This window comes from Solea solea, chromosome 16, assembly GCF_958295425.1.
Source record: "Solea solea chromosome 16, fSolSol10.1, whole genome shotgun sequence".
Lineage (NCBI taxonomy): Eukaryota > Metazoa > Chordata > Actinopteri > Pleuronectiformes > Soleidae > Solea > Solea solea.
Genome location: NC_081149.1, coordinates 8,407,002 through 8,430,639, shown reverse-complemented (window position 1 = coordinate 8,430,639; position 23,638 = coordinate 8,407,002). Strand labels below are relative to the sequence as shown.

Genomic DNA, 23,638 nt, shown 5'->3' with positions numbered 1-23,638 from the left:
TCCCTTCACCTGTGCCCAACCTGTTTATCTTGCTCATCTGACTAACTGGCTGAGGATAAATCCGCATCGTTTGCTCGGAGGGTTTTTGACTTTTACCCGCTTTCAGAGGCCAAACGCCACTTTTTCTCAACCGCGTCTGCCTTTTAAAGGTTTTTACTCAAGTGTTTCTTTTTAATTCGCCGTCTGACTGTGGACTTAGCCCTCGCTGATCGAGGCACCTGCCTCTCAAACAAGGAAGTCCAGTCGACCTGGACCCGACGTTGATGAAGTCGACGGGCCGTTTGCAAATGGCAGCTGTTGCCCTCGTTTGGTTCTCGTGAAAGGTGTTTTATCCTCGACGGTTGTTCACCTGTAACGTGACAAACCTGGACTGTTTTGTTGTTAATATTATTTTAACGCGATAAATCAGTGTCTGGTCTCCTTCCGGGGACGAGGTGAGTGTTGACTGTAAACAAGGTGAATACCAAAGCTAACGTTTGAAGACCTACGGCAGCATGTACATAATATTATGTCTTTTTCTAACTGAGTGTTAGCAGGTGTAATGATAGTATAAAGCTTAGCTGAATTATGGAAGTGGGAAATGGAACAAATGACAGTATATATCACAATACAACGCAATAGTTTCAGTGTAACGCAATTTTAGGGATAACGCATGTAATTGCTTTGACTGTTATGTTTCTGGCCCAAAATCATATAAAAACCGAAATATATTAGTTTCTTCAACCTCTGTTTAATAGCACAGAATTAGCTACATCGATTGATTTTAAAATGTTTTATTGTGATAACTGTGATAACAGGCATGTCTAATTGTCAACCTTCTTAACACTATTTACTGTGTTATATCATTTGAAATCAAATGGAACATTGCCCCGAGATGCTGTCAAATTATCCATTAATAAAGTACAATGCAAGGATCTATTGCATGTTTCTAAAATGGTGTATAACAGTCAAACTGTTTTTAGAGGGGGACAGGAGAATCAAAACATGATTTTTAACACTAGTTTAATGCCAATGGGGCCAAAAAGGAAATGTGTCGTAAAAGGCCCAACTAAATTCTTGCTGTATGCTTCATTTGGAACACTTTCACTGTTTTACTATAGAGTCTTGCTGAAACAGTATAACCCAAGCAGCTGGTGTGCAGCATCCTAACACAGCTGCTAACGCTGTTGCACTTATGCTCAAAGGATTTGTTTGTGTTTAAGATGAGCGCCTTTTGAGATGGCATGTTAACCTCTGAAAATATTCCAAATTGAGGGTTATTGTGTTTTTTTTTTTTACTGTTGGGCGACAACACATTTCCTCTCCTGCCCCAGAAACATGCATTTCACTATACACTATGCCAGGCTTTTGTGTGTCACTGTAAGTGTGCCACAGGAAATACACCAACAATTGAGAAGAAGATGTGGAGCTGTGGCGCATGCAGAGTACAAACCCTTTTTTTAAATGAAGCTTTATTTGAACAACTCTACATTACAAAACAGTCACAGTAACAGAGATAGAATAAACCATGCCAGGGGAAATGAGGAAAGGGAAAAAGTTATCATAAAGTGATAAGACTAAGCAAACGTCAAATATAAGAAGAAGATTAAGATAGTGGCAGCAGGAGCAAAAGAGAGGTGGGACTTTTCTCTCTGGGCCCTGTTTAACAACATTTTAATTATATCCAAAATGCGGGTTTTGCGGATTCTTCTTAACTCGTGTGTGCGTGTCCTAAGTCTTTACGGAAAGGGATTTGTCCTTGGGTTTCACGTATAATCCCTCCACCACTGACATTTGTCTTTTCTCTCCATTTCAGATGAACGCATCTGTGGACGGACTTGATCCATTGACGGAAAACGACACTGTTCACCTGCCTTTGCCCCTTCTCCCTGAGAAGTCTGGCGTGTCCAATATGACCATCATTATGACCAGCAACGGGACAATCGTAGGGCACCAGATGTTCCTCAACACAGTGGTTGCTCAGGCCCTCTCAGGGATCTTTGTCTGGTCTGCCTTGCTCATAACATTTCACCAGGTGAGTGTGTCATTTCAACTGATTTGATTATTCTTGCTCGGAGGGAACCCAAATCACTGCAGCTCTTTGCACGGCAGCCTCGGAGTATTTGGCACTCTGTGACGTAAATGTGTAACGAGAGACGGCTGGGGTGTGTGAGAGCTCACCTCCCTCGCCAGAGGACAGAAATGAATGTTTATTTGCACAAAGACAGTGCAGTGACTAGTGAGTGCAGTGTCCCAGCTCCAGCTGCACATGACATATCTTATCTAGTCAAAAAGCATTTTCTTCATTCTTGACAGGTCTTTCTAATGTGTGCTTGCCCCAGTGCATTGTGGGAATCGTTTGCTTACTTTATGGTTGACAGAGGCCATCGGGCTAAAGGTTTTCTCCTGCAATTTAATCTATCACAGGACAGTGAATACACAGCGAGCGGAATATGGTTAAGAAGAATAAATGGCCCAGCACAGGCCACCTTTACCCAGAACCCATTTCATCGCCGTTGTAAATGAGCGTTTCCTCATGTGTGGGAGAGTTGCCCACTGTGCACAGATGATAGCTTATCATTACAGTTTTATCATTTGCAGAGAATAATGCAGTAGGGTGCAGTGTATTATCAGCGGGGAAATCAATTGATATTGAGATAACATTTTACAACATTATAAAAGATGAGGCTGTTGTTCTCCTTTTCGCTGTGCTTTTAATGTGCTTCTCTTGTAATGGGTCCCTGATTTAGGTAATGATTTTATAACTCTTCCAATGATGCTCAGGCTGGAAATCCTACGCCTGTATCACATATGTTAACAGTCGTATGGGCATAAATATGCCTCTTATGTGGTGTAAATAGTTATTTGAATCACTTGGTAAGCCTTTTAAAATCCATTTAAAATGCAGCAACATGTTGCCTCCTGTGATCCAAGAAAAAAAAAAAAACAATTCCTGCAAAGGGATTTGGAAGACGGCACCCCAGAAAATTGGTTTGTCTTTTTAATATAGTCCTTGTATGGCCAAACACTTTCCAGGAAGACATTTTAATTGAACAAATAAACAGCAAGCGTACCACAGGGAGAGTGGAGCACGTTTGCAACAGGCGTCCTTTCTGTCACACAGAATAAAATGGTCTGCAGGACTAATGTTGCAATGCAGGTGGCGTCTCATCTGACTTGGCCCCCGAGGATTGCTATAGACTCTCAGATCCACATTCTGAATACTAAACACATATAGACAATGACCTTAGATCCTCTTTGCTGTGAAGTGGCAGGCTGTTTTGCACCGGTGCGTCAGTATTCTTGGAGGGTTTATTGGTCGTCTTGCGACTCAAAAGTGTTGAGGATTAAGAGCAGCAGACTGGACTTATCTTCTGCACATGGCACTTGAGATACAGTTAGGCAAAACCACGTGCTAAAGAGGGTTTGCTGTGTTTTTCCAAGTAGCACTTCCTCTGCCTCTAACTATTCTGTTCGAGCAGAAATTGAGTTTTACCTGAGCTTGACACCACTATTCATCATGGGGCTATAAATGACTGTCCGAGCAGTGTTAGGGAGTCAGGAAGCTCGTGGATACCCAAATACTCCACACCTCCCCACCCTCGCAGTCATCAAGCTTAGCCAGTAATGGGTATTTAGTCAAGTTAAATCTTTTCATTTAAGTTGAAATCTAGTAATATTCTTCTGCTTCGACAAACTAATGTTCAAACTTCAAAATGTTCTTAATTACATGTTTAATTTGAATTTGGTTTGTGCAAAATACGACTGCAACAATGAATCATTTATTTAGTGTAACTTAGTGTAACTTAGATTTTTCACCTTCTTAAATGTGATTATTTTCTATTGTCTTTGCTCCATATAACAAAGAAATCATTATCACTGATTAATTAAGACATTTAAGAACACCATCATTTCAAGGTCTAGGAAAGGATTAATGGAGAAAATAATCAACAAGTTCATCGATTATGAAAATAATCATCAGTTAATCATTGGCCCTCGTGCAAACCGAGTGATGGCGTTCAGCATGTGACTGATTTAAAATGCTGCTCATTTCTCACAGCACATGAACATCATACACTGCCATGACAAATAGAGGAATCGTCACAAACAACAGTGTAGTCAATAGAAACCTGATCTCGTCTTTTGTGTACATACGCTTATGATGTTCACTGTTGATCAGTATTTACCAAACATGGAAATGATGATGATCTTGAATGTCTTGTTTGGTCCACAAACCCAAAGGATTCAGTTTAAAGAAATCAATTCTTTGTTATATGGAGCAAAGAAACCAGAAAATATTCACATTTAAGAAGCTGAAAAATCCGAAAAATTGATTGATCAAATGATTGTTGCAGCCCTATCAGTAAAAATAAATTTTTGTACAGACCCGAAACAGAGTCATCCTAATTTACTGCAAAGACAGTCGTTGCCAGTGGCAAGATGATAATTATTTAAAATAGATTGCTTGGTCATCACGATTTCCTAAAGCGTATACAGTACAAGGGAATATTTGCAAGTTGTAATCACACAGTAAATCTCTGAAAAACTGGAGATGTGTCTGCTATAAATCTAGAACCTGTTAAGTAATTTGAACTGAAGTGTGTGCAGGCTTTGTGAATTCTTCTGTTGAGAATTGTTCTTTTTAGAGTTGGTGGTTATTTGTGAATTGTGGTTGGAGTTTGGTGTGATTACTTTGATTGCACCCTGGTCCACTGTTGGCAGCCAAATGGGGAAATAAACATTCTGGCCAAGTGAGAAACTAGGTAGGCATTTATATTGTCTTTTTTCATGAAGAATGAACCATCAGGCATAACTAGAAGACTATTACCACATCTGTGGCTCAGCATTAATATTTCCTGGTCTGACGTGGTCCGTGTAATAGCCGTTTCTGCATGGCTACATTCATCTGCGATACTGGAGAAAGTGTTTGATAGATTTTTCAATTAAATCTGCTCATCGTTTAGTTGGACAGATCCTTGAGTACTCGTCAGATGAGAATTTATTTATTGCCTTTATGTGTTAAATTGGCACTCGCCTAAACTTTGGAGATGTTTCTTTCCCCCGCACCCTGCGTAGGATCAGATTGTTCAGATAGGATCAGATGTTGCCACAGGTTATTGCAGTTTCCTAACAGCATCATGGTGCAATTGCTTTTGTTTAATTACCCAAATAACCTGCAGATTTGCGATGGGATTACCTGGGTCAACTGTACTGCGCTCAGACTTGTGAAAACATGGGATCGGAATGGTAATGCTTGTCCTCACCTAAGCCTCACGAGTCACAACAGTGGAAAAAAATTTACATTAAGTATTCAAATTCTTCCAACATTGCTCTATCGTTATACAGCTCCCACTACTCTGTTTTTTTATGTTTATGTATACTCTCTTATGCAATTCTGTCTGCCCTGGGAGAAGGTTGAGGATGGAGGATGTCACACCTTGTTAAGCCTAATGTGATGTGTAACATTTGCAGATTGGGATATGTGAGTATGGACTATACAACTAAATAAAATGTGACAGAAAATCTTGCCCAAGGAAACCCTTTTTATGTCAGATCAAAGATCAGTGAAACAATCAGGACTTTTGCCATATGCTGTCAGCTTTAATAATTTAGCTTTATAGAGGCCGCATTGGGCAAACCTGTGTATTTAAAATGACAGGCTAAGACCTTTTATGTAAAAATCCTTCATTGATTTTTCTCTTCTGCTCCTGTATGTGACGATAAAGCAGCACAATGTAAGGTGTGGCCAAATAAGTAGGTTTGAATGGGAGTTGACTGATGACACTGTGAGATTAAAATGAAGCTAAAAATAATGCTATGCAGATAAAATCATGTCGTCAGCACCGAGGAGGCCGTCATTCCACACCGATCACATAGAATATTATAGTGTTTGTATTCTACAACCAACCATACTGAAATACTCCAAAATATAAATTATAGAGTGTGTTTTCTCGTGTCCAAATAAAAAAATGAATGGTGTTACCTTTATGTAATGATATGGCTTTTTTGACAAAATATCATGCACATGAATTAATATGTATCCACTCATTTAGTGGTATTTAAGTTGTCAAGTTAAAAATTACGAAAAACATTTTTGTGAGATAATTTAGAGCTACCGAATACCACGTTGTATTTCAATTTTGCGTGTTTTGCTTTGTGTTTTCATTGTAGATCTATACACACCTGCGGTCCTACACTGTCCCCAATGAGCAGCGCTATATCATCCGCATCCTGCTAATTGTGCCAGTCTACTCCTTTGATTCTTGGCTCAGCCTGCTCTTCATCAGCAACGACCAGTACTACGTCTACTTTGATTCCGTCCGAGACTGCTATGAAGGTAAATGTCACTAATTTCACCTCCTTCTGAAATGACGCCGATCACTGATATTGTTGTTTTGATAAAGCAGCTCTGAGCTATGAACATACAGACTCCCAGACTTAAAGTCCTGTAAGTCGTGAGGTGTCGCGCCCATGTAGCTGACTTTTTATTTTAGGTCATCCCACATATCATTTATTGGTTTGAGATCAAGGGGAATTTCAGGCCTCATCAACACCTTGAAACCCTTTTTTATTAGGGATGCACCGATTGATCGGCAGGTGACCGGATTGGCCGATTTTCATGTGATCGGCCATGACCGGCTGGTCGTACAGAGATATGCCGGTCAGATGCACTTGCGCGCTACATGATCAACAGCGCGCATCAACAGCAGCACACGTTGTAACGTGAGCTGGTGCAGGTGGAGAGGCTAACAGATTAGCAGTTAGCAGAGGCTCCGGATAGCAAGTTAGCTCAGAGCTACGTGTCAGAAGCGCCCATTGGCAGAAGGGACAATGCATTGAACTACTGGAAGATCAACAAGGATCGTTTCCCTGCGCTTGCCCGGGCTTCCCTCTCTGCACCATGTACAAGCATTGAAAGTGAGTGCTTGTTTAGCCTGGCTGGAAATGTGGCAGATGAGAAAAGAAACAGACTAACTGGTGACAAGGCAGAAATGCTTCTGTTTTCAAGAAGAACTTGCCATTGATTTACAAGTGATTGCCTTTGTGTTTTGAGAAATATCTTTATGCTGCCAGGCTATATTTATTTTATTTTTATTCGTTATTTATTCATTGTTTTATTCTTATGTCTGTTTTCATACAGAAGTTTACTTTTCCAAAAAGGCCCTTACATGACTGAAAAGTTGGTTGTATTTCTATTGTTATAATTGTTATAAATTTAATGCTGTAAAGTGGTTTGAAAAAATAAAATCGGTATCGGCAGTTCAAACTCCATGAATAACCAGAAATCGGAAATTGGCTCAAAAATCATCGGTGCATCCCTACTTTTTAATCCTCAAACAATGAACAATTTTGTCGTGGGGCAGGACACATGACCTTATAGAAACTCTCAGGTAATGCCTTTTTGGGTTTAAAGAGCTGCAGCAGGGAGTGCCTTCACTGTGTGAGCTCAAAGATTTGTACTTCTGTTGTGTGATAAGCCTTGACAGGGTGTTGCATATGTTCTCTGTGGCTACGTAGCACCTTAGCCAGCAAACTGGAGCTGCCTTATGTTATCTGATGGTTTTCACTCACAGGCAGGATTAAGGTTTTCAGCTACTTCAAATTAGCAAATTGTTTTTGGGATTTGACCCAATGGATTAACCCCCACCTCATTTTTAGGAAGAGTGTTTTTTGCTTCCTAACACACCCCCACCCATTTACGTAAGCCATTATAACCAGGAAATAAATCGTATTCCCTTGACCTTTCTGTGATTTTAATGGTGTGGCTGATTGGCGTCTGTTGACTTTCTGCTGTTTTCATATTTTAAATGGCTGTCAGGATAGAAAATAGGACCTTGCCAAACTCGTCTGTCACACCAGCCATTGTCCTCATGTGGGTAGGTCTATTTTGAGGTGTTTTTTAGGAGCAGTAGTCTCTGCAGTTTGAGGCACAAAATGTGCAAACTGGAAAGAAAGAGCATCCATCCATCCATCATCTGCCTCTTTATCCTCCACCGGAGGGTCGCACGGGGGTGCTGTGCCAATCTCAGCTGACATAGGGCGATAGGCGGGGTACACCCTGGACAGTTCGCCAGTCCACTGCAGGGCCACACATACAGACAAACAACCATTCACTCCTATGGTCAATTTAGAGTGACCAATTTACCTAATCCCCATATTGCTTGTTTTGAAGCCGGAGAACCCGGAAAAAACCCACGCACACACGGGGAGGATATGCAAACTCCATGCAGAAAGGCCCTTGTTCCAACTGGGGCTCAAACCCGGATCTTCTTGCTGCAAAGGCAAGAGTGCTAACCACTACACCAACTGTGTGGCCAGAAAGAGAATCCTACATTCAAATGTATGTTGTGATCATTTGTTATGCTAACTCCTGCGGTGATCATCTGTCGTCAGGAGTTGTCCACAGTCGGACCTGCCTTGCAGATTGTAACATTATTACTATTTACACAATGTAATCATGATAATATGGTGAAGTTTTGGCACTGAAGTACTTAACCGGTGGCAAAGGTGAATCGCATGCAAAATGGATTACAAGTAATTTGGGAAAGGGAAAAGTCGGAAATACATTATTCATGAGATTAGTTTCTAGTCTGCGGGCCAATTTTGTGGATGATTGATGGGGGCGCTCTTCAGAGAGCAGTGAGACTGGAATATTACCAGCAGCCACGGCTAAAACATAATGAACCTTCTCTTGACTGGACACCATCTGCATTAGCTTCACTTAATCCTTCCTTAAATAGCAACAAAGGATTAGGAACGGATTTCCCAGACACAGAACCATTGGAAGCTTCTTAATGTAAGGACTGAACCATTAGTATTGTTCCAAAATGTAGGACTAATTATTAGTGTTATTTTTTTAATCTCATGTGTGTGTTCTCCCCTGATAATTAGCCCTTTTTTTAGAAATGAAGTCGCAATTCCACATATTATTAAAATGTGTCAATCTTCTTTCTTTTCACAGCATTTGTCATTTACAATTTCCTGAGCCTGTCCTTCGAGTATCTGGGAGGAGAGAGTGGAATCATGTCCGAGATTCGAGGGAAGCCTATAGAGTGAGTTTTTTTTTTGTTTTTTTTTCCTCCATTTCAGCCATGTGTGCAGTCTCAGCATATACACGGCTTTTAATGTTATAACGGCTTGAGTCAGGAGTAATAAATACTTCAGATCCATTGGGGCTAAATGTGGTGTGGTTTGAGCTTCATATTTACAATCACAATAGGTGCAAGGTGCATGTTGCTGTTCCTGAATTAGCATTTACATTGAACACCACTCTGAGAGTGCTGGCAATAAACAACTGCAGTATTAATGTGTGGCAGTTATCCTTTATCTCAGAGCTTTTTGACTGGCCTGGAATGGCCGTGCTTTATGGCTTACTCAGCCACAGGGCTGCAGCTCTTGGCCAGGTTCTTAAGACAGTGGAGACACTAATGTAAAGTCCTGATAAATTATAGCCATGCTTCGCTACAGCCAGAGGAGACAAGATATACATTTCTGCAACTCTTTCAGGATGTCCTTTCACAGCAAGGGTTTTTCTTCCTTATATATAAATCTAATTCTCATTTATGCTCGTGTATGATAGTGTATAATAGGGCTGTCAATTTAACAAAAATCAAGTTTGAACGAATGTTACATCACATAATATCAAATAAATATTTGGATATGATCACCCTTTTTCTCAATGCTTTGGTGTCATGGTTGTTTAATTAGCTTGTGGGGTTTTTATAACAGCAAAACTTTAGGTGGAGAAATTAACCTCAGTTGTGAGAACGACATAACATCACTGTCTTATTTTTCCTCATGGATTCAGTCGACATGAGGCCAAGACATGGATAAGATATAAGACCGAGCTGCGCTCACTTTATTGGCACATGGGATAATTACTTCCGATGGAGTCTAGGCTGTATATTCTCAACTCAAGATGGTTTTAAGGCTCGCTTGCTTTCAGGAGACTGCCATTTTACACTGCCATATTTCTTTAGCAGCCTGAACAAACAAACAAGTGTGCTTTCCGCCTTTTTGTAGCAGATGCTTATTTTGCATTTTAATCACAGATTCTTCCACTGGACCACTTTCAGTTTGTGAAAACTTTTCATTCCCAACAAATTATTTTAAAGTCTCACAAACTCCAGGAAGCCATTCCACACGTCGTGACCGAAATAAGCGTATGACTCGTTCTTGTCACTGCTCCATTTAATGTTTTAATTGGCAACATGAGAGCTGAATTAGGTCACATATGTAACACACCATTACCTTGCTTACAGCCCGTGTGCTATCATACTGACAACACCATCACACCACATTAGTGACACAGAGTTATTAAGCCCAGTCATATTTCAATAGATTTTTCAGTTGTTTTTTTTTTTTATTGTCCTAAACTTTATGATCTACTATGGTGGGAAGAAGTCCAGGTGAAATACAGGAACCAAATAAACCATAATGCTTTGCCTGTTACTAAAGTTAGCAGTGAAAAAAACAACAACTTGGAAATGATACTGGTGTGAACAGTGCACCTCAGATTTAGACTGGTTCTGTGGGAGTCGGTGCGGACATTAGTGGAATTACTTAGGCAATTTGTTTTTCAAATGTCATTTGACTCAAGATCCCGACTCTTATTTGCAAGTCCTCAGGTTGCCTTTTGGCAAAGTTAAAGATTAATACAAAAACACGTTTACATATGTATACATACTCTATTTATCAATGCATTATTTGGTAGTTTGCATTTTCAATTTTTGGTCATTTTAGTCGTTATAAATGTGATGGTAGTTCTGTGCAGTCTGATGGTTGAGAGCATCTGAAGCACTCTGAGCACCACTGCAGGGCGGTAAGGCTGACGGTGCGGTGTAGTTGCATCAGGCTGATGTTATGAGCCTGAGTTTAGTCCTAATCTCTCTCCACTGCTGCTTCCTCCAGGCTCAGTCCCGGAGCAGAGTGCAGTCTCACTAGTTTGTTTATTTGATCAAGCTCACTGTCCCCTAAACTGCCTTTTTAACGCCGACCACTGACCTACAGTGATAGCGAAACAAAATACTAAGATGTTCAAATGCCTGCTACAGGTCACCACATGAATAGCGCCCCCTCTTTCTTTTTTTGTGTGACTAACTGCAACTTAATCCATTTTGTCGTTTGAAAGATCAAATGTCAGTCGCACCGAAGATAATGTAATATCAGGAATCCTTTAAATCCACGGCCACACACGACACCATGACCTGCTCTACTTATATTGTTCTAATGACGTGTTAAATGACAGCATTATTTATAGAGGTGCACAACATTATCGTCACAATTTCGGTACCGGCCGACTCTGGCTGTGTAGTAAGCTGAATAGGCTGTTGCCTCCTTGACGTCTATGCTATTTTTTTGTGTTTATTTATTTTGCACAATGTAGATGTGGTTATCTTTAAGCCGTCCTGATACATCGGCATATCGGATATTGGCAAAATAATTGATGTTTTGCATTAATGCTCCAAACACCAGTATTCTAGATAAGAAACGAACAAGGCCTAAGATAGCTGGTTATTTAGTCAAGAGTTTATAAGTGTGTTTGTGTTTCCCACTCTCTGTTCTCTTGTACTTTTTTATCTGATGTTTCATTGTGGACGTGATTTAATAAGACCGCTTCTCTTTGGCTTCGCAGGTCAAGTTGTCTCTATGGTACCTGCTGCCTCGGTGGTATGAGCTACTCCATTGGCTTTTTAAGATTCTGCAAACAGGTGAACATCAATCATCCTCTTATCTTTGTTCTGGAGATACTCTTTTTCAACCACTGAAATAAATGTACACACTTTGGAAAGCAAGAATACATTTACAAAAAAAAAATATATACACATATATGTATGCTGTATTGTACATTATCATTCTGCCCAGATGTCCAGGCTCCTTAAAAATGACAAATACCAAAGTTGACTGTGTGCTTCCCAGGTGATAACATCCACTGTTTTTAAAAAAAGCAAAATAAAAGCAATTGAAGCCAGGTGAAAGCAGCTTGATAATACACACAGAGAGATGATATTATCTGCCATTGCAGCGCTCCCTGCCAGTGTTTTTGAGATGCTGCTTCCTTCAGCTCCCAGGCTAATGCTGATGGAAATTGGAACTGAGCATTTTGTCTTCTAAACTATATATACAGTCACATCAACTTTTTTTATATTCTGGCAAGCGCAAAACACTCCTGTGTGTGTGTGTGCCTGTGCAGGAAGGACAATTTAAAAGGGGGGGATTTTTTTAAGTTTTCTCTGGCGGCTTTTCTAAAAGGACGTAGTTAGATAATAATACTCAGGCAGAGGACAATCGGCACAGCGCTGCACAAGAATCACTTTGACTGGCGTGTTGTTTTTTGGGCACAGTGTATCCCTGGAGCTCGGCACGCAAAAGTTTTCCCGCCTTTGAAATGGCACGTCCTCAATGTCATTCATGGAGCAAAGTTTCAGAAAATCGATGTATTGAACACGAGATATTAAATGCTGTTTTTTGCGGGGTCAATATTCACAGAAAGCAGAGATAACTCCATCTGAAATAATAATGATTACCTGCTGTCACACTCATTTATTCAAACCTGAACTTCTGCCATTATATCGATCACATGGTCACGTGGCTTGGAGTGAGATTCTCCAAAGAAAACTCCAGTTGTGATTAACTCACATCATAAGTAAACCGTCTTTTACAAAAGATCCTTTACTTCTCATCACAGTTCAGCAGTAAACTAGTCAGACACCATCATTAGATCTAAAAGGCCTTGATACAGTGGCAAAAAGCACCTTTTGGGGCAGTTTTAGTGTATGATTAGAACAGAAATAATTGATATGGAAAAGCAGCTTAGAGTTAGGGCGGCTCTGTTCGATGAGTTTTGAGAATGAGCTCCTTAATTGTGTTGTAAATACTGTAGGGCCTTTTTTCCTTTATCTGGCTAAAGTTGAATCCTGTGGACCCCCGGGTTCAGCTTTTACGCTGAAGTTGTGGGTTCAAAAAAAGTGTTGTGATAAAGTTGTGTGATCAACAAATAAACCAGTATCTACAGATCACACAACATAAAAAAACACACCAACATGAGTCAACACGAGCCTTAAAAATATTGCAGCTCTATTGAGACAAACACTATTTTCAGTATTCCCTTTGTCCTGTTTATACAAGTAATCCTGTTGTAGCCATTAATAAAGAGTGAAAACTATAAATGTAATGAACAAGCACCGAAAACTTCCCTTGCTTTCTGACAAAAGTGCACTGCGACTGCCCTTAAAGAAATTACAGCCTATTACATTTGGTTTGATTCACTCCAAAGTTTTTTTTTCTTTTTAAAGATTGTTTTAATTGCTTTGTTTTGTTCCTTAAAGGGAAGAAAAAAATCAATAACTATACTTAAGTAGATATTATCGGAAGAGCCAGAGAGTTTCCTTGGAGAAAATAAAGATGCAGGAGTGGACGGCCGCACAGCGGCTGGGAGACGAATGCGAGACCACAGGACAATTAAAACAATGGCCTTCCGATCCTATACATAGATTCATAATTAAACAGTAAGCAAGTTAGACAGACTGTTGGTAATACACAAAGCATAAGGGTGTTGCTATTAATTGAGACTCAGGAGAAATTTGCTTCTGTCAATAGTTGCCACCGGTGACAGATTGTAATGAACTCGGAAGTGGTGAAAACAAATTAAAGCCGTAAGAAGAAAACGGTTTGGGTAATTTCAGGCTGTGAATTCACAATGAGACGTTATTTTTTTGTTTTGGATCGTCTGTAGGTTTCCAATTTAAAAAGAACAAGCCTAGTCACTTATTTCCTTCAATTGACATTACTCTTTGATCCAGTTTGCAGTAAAGCTTTCCACCAGGCTGATGATGAGGAAGCATAACATAACATTACAGAATTTGCATGTCTTGTGTCATGTGGTGTAAACTGACACTCGCATGTACTGTAGCTCCACACTGAAGTTCATTTGTTGGTGTTTATAAAGTCTTGAGTGTTGCATGGATGCATTAACTAAAGTCATTTGAGGCAGAAACCGCGGTTGACTTTTAATTCCCTGGAACTGTGAACGTGCATTGTGTTTTAAATATACAGCATGTGGGGGACGTGTAATTCTTGATTATTTGTTGGCACGAAAATGTGCACAGAGCAGGCAAAGACTGTGGATATTATAGATTAATCATTTATATACGCTTTGTTATTGATGTCATTGATGTCAAAACCCACCACTGGCCATTTAGAACAAAGTGTCCCACTGCTAATCAAGTCAAACCTTCCCACAGTTTCATTTATGAAATTAATAATATTGATATACAGTAGACTGAAACTGGAAACCTCACAAAAATTAAAGACTTGCACGCACAATCCCAGTAGTTGCTTTGTAGGATATGATCAAAAAAGACCGATTTAGCAGAGAATTCATGTTGTTTTCTTTTTTTAAACACTTTTGGAAATGCACTAAATGGCTTTTTAGCTTGGAGTTGGCTGAATCCTGAAGCTAAGAAACAGACTTCACAGACTGTCCAAAATAACCTGCACCTCCAAAACTTACAAATGAACAATAATCACATTATTATCTAATGTGTTAAATTTATGCTTCAACAAACACAAATTTTAATTGGCCGGACTTTTTCCTGGATGTGAGCAGTTGCCAGGTAACTGTGCTGAGACTCCGGGAAATGGGAGAGCCAAGAAATTATCGAGTGAGCGATCAACCTGAAGACGGGTGAATTCCAGTCACTCCGCTAACTGAAGCTAACCAGCAAACTAAGTTAAAGGTCTTTTTACCCCTCAACAAGTTGGTCAATCACAATATGTGAAAATATCCCCTTAAATTTGAGTCGTTAAAGGAATAATGCAGGCTTTTTTTTCAAGTGTGTTTATATGAGGCACTGACACATTAACAACACTGGTTTTGCCAAGCTTGCAGATATCATGGCTGCCAGCAAGGACAGAAGGAAAAGCAGATTTCAGCCTCTAAACAGAAGGCTCACCTTATAAAGCCATGCTTAAGTCTACAATATCTCGGCAATATGTTTGCCTCAGTTAGTAAACCGTACTCTCCCCCAGGAAAGTCAATAGAGAAAATCAGCAGTAGTGTAACAGCACACAGGAGTTGGAAATCGGGAAGCTAATGAGTATGTTCAAATGTGGTGTTCTGTTACTTTGGTGTTTGAAATCCGCCATTTGGATGTGCTCAAGTGACACAAACTTGAGCACAGCTCCGGCCGCTGTGTGGCACGGCAGAAAAAACTGGAGCCATGAGACGGGGATTTCCTTGCGGTAATTCCAAAAAGTACATATGAACTGTAAACGCAAAGAAAGATGTGTTTACAGTTGTTTCACCGGCCGTGTCGTTGATTTAGTGAAAGTGAAATATTACAGCGTCAACACGTGGGCTTTTATTCTGAAAATCAACTGGATGCTTTAATGTTGCATTGGTGTTTGACTTCCAGTCCCGCTCGTGCTAAATTCTGCTGAATTGACGTGTTGTCGTCCGTCATCCGGCAAAAGTTGAACTCTTGCCTATTCTCTGCATAAGTGATGGAGCAACGACGCAAACGTAGTTGGTGGAGGTGGATGCGAATCACTTCCGATGACGCGACGGAGACGCAACGTGTTCAGTGGAATCCTGGGGTCAGGCTGTTTTACAAACCTGAACTAATCCTCTAACTAAAGACAAATGGTGGACTGTAACAAACAGAATAGCAATGGTAGTACTGAGCAGATATAATGGTGAAAGAGAGGACATGTGTAACCCGGGTGAAAAACCCCATTGTCATTATTATTCCCTTTTTGTGAAGCGTAAAATGAAGCCGTGTGTCATTACGTCGCGCCGTTACGTCATTACATCGCGCCGTTGCGTCATCACATTGCGCCGTAACATAACTCCGTTGGGGCTCGCTGCCGGCAGCAGTGAGAGGAGCACGCCGGGGAAATGTTTGTAGGAGGAGCCGACTACCGGAGCCGCTGATCATACGATTCGGAGACCTAGGCTTAATGAATCATGGAATTGGCCAGGTGATGGCGAGAAGTATAAAAGTATAGTCAAGTTTGAAGATCCTTGGAAACCCCCACTGCTTTGGTCGGGCTGGTAGGAGGCTCCTTGGCACATGCGCTCCTCTCTCTCTCTGCCCTTACACTCAATTAACATTCCACACCTACATTACACACATTCACCCATCAATACAGACTGTTCCCTAAATTTATTTATTGTCAATTTGTATATACATGATCGGAACTGTACATATTGTGTTGTTGTGTATGAATGGCCATTTGTATTTTGTTAAATATTTTCTGGTAATGGTTCACAATTACATGGTGTCACCAAACTTAAACTGCGTTCTGTGTCTTCCTCTCCACTCCTAGAGTCAGACCTGTTCTTCTGAACTCAGCCCAAACTTAGACTTTCGAAGCTATAACGCATCTAAATAATAGCTATCTGTTAAACTAATTGTACCTTATTAGGGTAGTGTACAACATGGACACATGCTTGTTTCCATCTCTTTAGATCTACAAACCGATTGTGATGTTCTCCCTCCTCCTCCTCCTCCTCCTCCTCCTCCTCCTCTCATGGTGTCCTTGCTTGTGTAAGTGTCTCATTCTGAATTGTAATGTGCTCTCCAGGCAACTCTCCAGTTCTGCGTTGTCAAACCCATCATGGCAGTCATCACCATCATCCTGCAGGCCTTTGGCAAATATCATGACGGGGATTTTAAGTGAGCATCATCACTCTTTGCATTTCACTCTTCGCGTGTCTTATACATACATGCCATTTCCAGCCAGCGTGTGTGCAGTCTGCGTGCACATGGATGGACAATGTGTTGCCACCGTAGAGTGTTCTATCGCCTTCTCACAGCAAGTGTGAAGAAAATAAAGGATTTTATTTCAGGTCGTAAGTGCTGGGTACAAACTTTGCTGGTGAATGTCACCCCAGTCTCAATCGCAGCCTCTGGTTATTGTGTCGCAACTAAAGAAATTTTTTATAGTTTGCTCCAGGCGTTCTGAAATGAAGCCCCTAATGTCTTATTGTATGTTACCCTTTATGTTATAAAGAGAGACGTATCGTTTCATTTTGCAACTTTGACTTCAGACGTGATGAAGTGCAGACTGACATTTTTTAATTCCGGCGCATTTCAGTTCTCCAGATAGTCAATAAGGGTCTCGACAGAATACGGAGCGCGTTATGTACTCGGTAATATTGTCTGTATGTGTAATCAAAAGCCATAAAAACCTGCAGCCCCATAAACTGCCGGAGTTCTTTTCACAAGCTTCTCTGCGTCTGTGAGTTCAGTATCTGAAGATTCAGCTGTGACAACACTTGTCTCTAAACTACTCAAGCAAAGCACAGGCTTTAACAGCAGCTTGAGACAGAAGAAAGGAATCTGCTTTATTCCGTCGACCTCTTGATAGGCATGATTAAATTCTTCCTGTTTATTCCTCTGCACTTTAACAGTAAAAGTAGCAAGCTTTTTTTTAAACCGCTTTTTTAAGCTTTTTGAATGGATCTCTTTTATGATTCTCAGATTGTTTACTTAAATACTTTCATCCAACCACGCACTCTGTTCTGCCTGGGAGTAATTAGTGTAGTCACAGCTGAATCCTCAGAGATACTCTCCAGAATGCAAAGAGGGAAAGAAAAGGCAGGCTGACAATAAAAAATATAGGCAAATCTGTGTTTATCAGACACCTTCCAAGCTTGGAAGCATGTATACAAAGAGCCTTTATTACTGCTCGTTCATGGGAGAACAAAAAGGCTGCGTGTCAGTGGGATAATACTGAAAATGTGATGCTAAATATATGATGGTGGTTGGGTTTTTTTTGTGCGGTAAATGCAGTCGCAACATGAATAAGTTGACACAAAGTCAAAGTGAAGCGACCGCACTCGTCTTGTCATATGATCACAGATGGGTAAATGTCACACATTTAAAATGTCTGCACTTGTGAAGACACTGAGTCATCTGCTCTGTGCTGATCTCCTCTTCTGTCGCAGTGTGAATGAAGGATACCTGTACATCACAATCATCTACAACTTCTCAGTCAGCCTGGCCCTCTACGCACTCTTCCTCTTCTTCTTCGCCACGAGCGACCTGCTCAGGCCGTACGAGCCGGTGCTGAAGTTCCTCACGATTAAATCGGTCATCTTCTTATCCTTCTGGCAAGGTAGGGTCACCTCCCGCCTCTACTGTTTCATATCGAGGCTGGTACATCAAAATACATGGTATTTCTCATTGTGATGTGTCTGCTTTGTAGGAATGGTGCTCGCCATCTTGGAGCGCTGCGACGTCATCCCCTACGCGCTCTCCATCAACGGACAGGAGGTGGGCGCCGGGACCGTGGCCGCGGGCTGGCAGAACTTCATCATCTGCATCGAGATGTTCTTCGCCGCCATCGCCCTGCGATACGCCTTCACCTGCACCGTCTACCAGGAGAAAAAGAACGAAGTGCCAGGTGAGAGCATCCAGTGTCCACTCCATTATTCATTTCCTCCACTGATGTTTCAGCAGGTCTTTAGTTAAGGGACGGGTTAACCTGGATCCGGGCAGTGAAATAGTTTGAGACCATAAAGTGTTTTTTAGGAAGAACAAAAAAAGGCACATCTACTAAAGTGTTTGCATCATTATTTTAAGCATGAAGGGAACACATATTCAATAAATCATTGTAAATGAAGCCTTTCCAATGACTCTACTTGGGTTTTGCCTTGTAATTAATATACTTACTAACCACTTTATTAGGTACAGCTAGCAGCAGCTCAATTCATGTCAGCATGTGGACATAGTCCTGTTTACCTAATGGAGTATTGCAGTATAGTGTAGTTTGTGTCTGGGATGTTTCTATATAGTGTTTACAGCATGCTGTCATGGGATACCATGACTGCTCTCTGCTGAAATGTAATGTAATGCTGATTGACCTTATTTTATTGGTTGTAGTAAACATTTCCATGGTAACAGATAGTTAAATAATTCAGTTGATAATAGAAATTTTTTGTGGGGTTTTTTTTGTCGCTTGATACCTCTATTCTAACTTAAACACGAGTATCTGCACACGTGTGAATTCGTCCGTCGACGGCTCTGTCGTGGCGAGCTGCCTCTCCGTCAGTCAGGTTGGGAGTCAGCAGGTGTCGTCCTCAGCCTGAGGGAATACGTAGTTACTCATGGCTCGCAGGACAGATGCCATTAACGAACGGCAGCGGAAGATGAAGAGGAATTCGAAGTACATTACCGTAACTAGCATAGAGCGCGGGGCGCCCCCCCACCCCCCTCCCCCCCTTCGACGTCAGCCCTGTGTGCGAGTAGAAGACAAATGGAAGCTGAGGGAAAAGCCCTCTGCAGTGATATCAATCACCCCCCCGCTATAAGAAAACCATCCATCCCACTGAGCTGCTTAATATGCAGAGCTACTGGAAGTCATGTGCAAACTGGAGCATTTCTCTATCAGCTTGATGTTAACATTTATTTATTTATTTATTTATTTATTATATAAATCAAGATGAAAATCGAAGAGCGCATGGAATAAAATGTATAGTTTCCATCCTCGGTCGCGCTGACATGGACATTGTTCATGTTGTTGTCCAATTTAAGTGGAATCATAACTCGGGCTGCAACAATTCATTGATTACTTAATTCATTTGAAACTATTTTCATAATTGATTAATCAGCCCAAGTGTTGTTGTTTTTTAAAGTTCTTTTTAATTTTCTGTTTTGTTTTTTTGACCCATGTAACGAAATAATCATTCAAATTGATTGATTTTGGTTTGTGGACAAAACAAAGACATCACTTTGAGGTTTGGGAAACACCAACACACATTTCTCAGCATTTTATTGACCAAACAGCTAATTCATTAATTGAGAAAATGAATGATTATGGAAATAGAAGAATAGTTTCAACTCGTGATAACATTTCTCCACAGCGTTGGACGACTCATTATGACGTTTCTCTTTTTGTGTGATTGTTTTATTGATTCTGGCCTCCTGTCCTTTCACTTTCACAAAAATAGTTTGCTTCTAAAATTAGTTTGCTGCTGCTGCTGCTGTAGCTGTAGTACCTACACCTGAAGGTGTTAATGTAGGTGATTCCAGAGGTTGCAGCACCTCTGTTTTACTGTTCCTCCACTTACAGCCCTGTAAAACCAGGAAGGCAGGCTTTAGGGAGAAACTCAGCAGACCGTGTCTAACTGCTTTGTGCCCCCACCCCCCCCACCACACCTTTCCCTTCTCACCACCTCCACCAACTCAATCCAGACAGCACTGCCCGTGACCCTGAAAAAGAAGGGCTGCCAGCTCTCCTCTTCACTTCAGACACCATTTTTTAGTTCTGGGGCAAATTCAACCTGGCTCACAGTTGGGTGCTGTGACTGAGTTCACTCCAGTCCATTTATAGACCACAGTCTGTGAGAAGGCTGTAATAAAAGAAGGTGTTATTGTTTCAGTGCTTGCCATTTGGATTATTTTACAACTAAAATCATTAGGGCTGCAACTCACTGTAATTTATTTATTATTCATCCTCAATTATTTTGTTGATTATTCTCTTGATTCATTCTTTTGTCCATGAAATGTCAATTGTCGATCGGTGTTTCTCAAATCTCAAAATGAACAATTTCTCAAACGTCTTGTTTTATCAACAAACAAACAAAAATCATTCACCTTTTATTGATTTCTTTGTTAAAAGGAGCAAAGAAACCAGGAAATATTCACATTTAAGAGCTTGTTTTACTCATTTATCAAAATAGTTGACAATGACGTAAGTAGTTGATGAACGCTCATCAATAATCAATTGCATCCCTTATGGCAGGATCTTTGCAAGAAGTTATAGTAATTATATTATGTAATTATGAAACAGCACTGTTTTTAACACGACTCTCAGATTGCCTGAATCAATCTTCATTACAAGTATTAAGCTGCAACGTTGCCTCATCATTCAGCCACTTTAAAATCACCTTTTTTCCCGTGCCGTTTCTGCAGACAACATCCCCCCGATGCAGAGCATCTCCAGTGGCCTTAAGGAGACCATCAACCCCGGCGACATGGTGCAGGACGCCATCCACAACTTCTCCCCCGCCTACCAGCAGTACACCCAGCAGTCCACGCAGGAGGTGGTCCCGCCCAGCACCAACGGGAAGGTGGTCACAGGCAACATGCCCTCCCGCAAGTCTGACAAAATCATGCTGATTACCTCTGATGATGAATTCTAGGCATTTCCCCAGCACGCTCCAGGTGTTTGTGTCCCTGAAAAACAACCCCCCCCCCCCCATCTCTGACCCCCCCTGCTGGAAACAGCTGTATCGCACACTGCACAGAGCTGGATGGAATCCAGATGTTGATAATCATTTTCCCAGTATTTAAAAAAAATATATAAAAAAAGGACTGCTTAATTCTCATATCTTGTTGCGGGGGGGAATGATTTCAGCATTGAGAGGAGCATAAAATTGATAAGAAGTTTTTTTTCGAATTATCTCAATGACACAAGAACATGTTGGCAGCAGTAAAAAGGGAAAACAGTGTCACCTAAAGTTTATCAGTGAAGTCTGGAGTGATGCGTTTGTCCTTAAGTCGAGCTCCGCGCGGTGTCGAGCCAGTGCCTGTGATCTGGATCCTGTTTGTGTGATTACATCAGAGCTGGCCTCTAGCCGCGCGAGGCACGTTCCCTTTCTGATGCGTGTCAGTTTGAACGAGGAGATGATTAACGCTGCGTGCGTCTCCAGGTGAGGGAAAAGCCGGCGACGGCTGGGATTGACACTTCAGAGACGGCCTCATCCATACGTTTCAAGTATTTGCTGAGAATTCCTCTGCATGATTTCCCTGACAAATGGGGAAGAAATCGGATGAAACTGTCTCCTGTATTGTGGGTGTTGTGTTATTCTCATTAATTTTTCCCAGCATGCTAAAGAGCAGTGCAACTAGACCAGACAGCCATTTACTAGAACTTCATAATTAGTCTTTTTGCAGCTTGTAACGTACACTCTTAACAAATGAGAGGCTTTTTTTTTTTTTTCTCGATGTGTTAATCATGACATAATTTAAATCCTCACAGTGATTATGAAACGTGTTCAGAATTGAATTGTAATTGTGGTGTTTTGTGTTTGCTTTTAAAACAACAAAAGTCTTTCTTAATATTATGAGAATTAAGGGAAGATTTAATTTTATTTAAAGTGTGTGCTCTTCAGTCATAGTCGGACCAAACCAGATTCTGTGTGGAGGAGAGCATAATCACAAACTGTAACAGTCTCCTCGACCTTTTTTTTATTCACATGGGAGATGCACGTAATACTGTAGCTTTCATACCGGTAGGGAGTTTTGTATGGAAAGTTATAGTTGTATGAATTTTGAAACTCTCTTGTGCCAATGCTAGCTGTCTTTCAGGGAAAGCCTAAATTCATTTTGCAGTTAAATATACGTGTACACAATACTTGTTAATTTGGCAAATAAAATTGTGGTTTTTTTGCCTCTGTAATTCACGTTGAATTGAATTGAATACTGGTGCCTTTATAGATGAGGGGTGGGGACAAAAAGCTTTATTTTGAAGTACAAAACAAGACACAGCAGATCTATTTATAGGAATAATTTACCATATTTTAAATCAGAGCAGAAACAAATACAGATTTGTACATGAGGGTAGTTCATCCAGAAGAAAACATGTAAATAAATGAATGTAAAATAAAAAATAATTTAGGTGTTTATTTATTTTTTTTGCTTTAATTACACAAATTGAGGAAATAAATATAAAAAATATATATGAGCAGAATAATGACAAGCTGATGAAGGGTACATACTCGTGGATGTGCTGCCTTATTACTGTCCTTCCTTTACAGTCACACATTAGAAACCTCATTAAAGTTGCCGTGAGGATACGACACAGAAATCCATTTATCTCTAGTACAAACAAGTACAAACTCAACATAGAAACTGCTTCTTTTGAACCAACGTTCAATGGATTTCATGCGTTATTTCACCCACAGCCATACACATAAGCTCCACCCCTAGGACGTGGGAGCTTTTTTTTTCTCTAAATGTAAATGTACATTTACAGTCTCATCAATCTACTATAATAAATCTGACATGGCTAAAGTGAAACTCTGCAGCTTTGTAGAGCCGGGCAGAGCTCGTGTCTGAAAGCTTATCTACTATATCAAGAAATTGTAAGAAACCTCGTTTGTGTACATATAATTGCATTGTCGTCTTTTTTCTTTGTTTTTTTTTTTTTTTGTTTTACAAAACAAAAAGGAAAAAAAAAAAAATAACAGTTGATATCTTAAACAGCTCCTGGGTTCAACAAGCATCACAGAGGAAAGAAGGCTGCTCAGACCAGTTTTTAGTAAACATCCACAGAAGGTAATGTTTATGCCTCCTTTCGCCCCATAAAATATTCATATCTGCATAATGCTTCCTAAATTGATTTGGAAAAAAGTTTTCGCAGCTTTACTTTTTTTTGAAGTGGAAAAAGAACCTTGTCTGAAAACTTTAATTACCGTGTCTGGCAAAGTATTAGCTTGTGGTGAGATTTAATTTAATTTCATTTAATTTAATAACAACACATGTTTTAACTGACCTTTCCCGGGTCGCACAAGAACAAAGTACTTTATTCACCTGCGGGGAGGTTTGTCTTTAATTATAGCACAGTTTGTGAAACGCACGGAGTGCAGCTATAACGCATTCACCTGTGATCCACATACAGTCTGCTTCCGGTCATTGTACTGTTCTCA

General features: G+C 40.5%; 1 protein-coding gene across 2 annotated transcripts; it reads left to right on the top strand.

The window, feature by feature from the left end:
- On the top strand, positions 1-22,389 carry tmem184a (transmembrane protein 184a). 2 transcript variants are annotated; one of them, XM_058654136.1, is made up of 9 exons: positions 1-434; positions 1,796-2,014; positions 6,151-6,316; positions 8,942-9,032; positions 11,615-11,690; positions 16,567-16,658; positions 17,933-18,102; positions 18,193-18,390; positions 20,901-22,389. In XM_058654136.1, exons 2-9 carry the CDS (start codon positions 1,796-1,798, stop codon positions 21,128-21,130), a joined length of 1,242 nt encoding a protein of 413 aa, XP_058510119.1. In that variant the 5' UTR covers positions 1-434; the 3' UTR covers positions 21,131-22,389. The 2 variants fall into 2 exon arrangements, with proteins under 2 accessions (XP_058510119.1, XP_058510120.1); XM_058654137.1 differs by having other exon boundaries at positions 1-456.
- Positions 22,390-23,638: the final 1,249 nt, after the last annotated feature.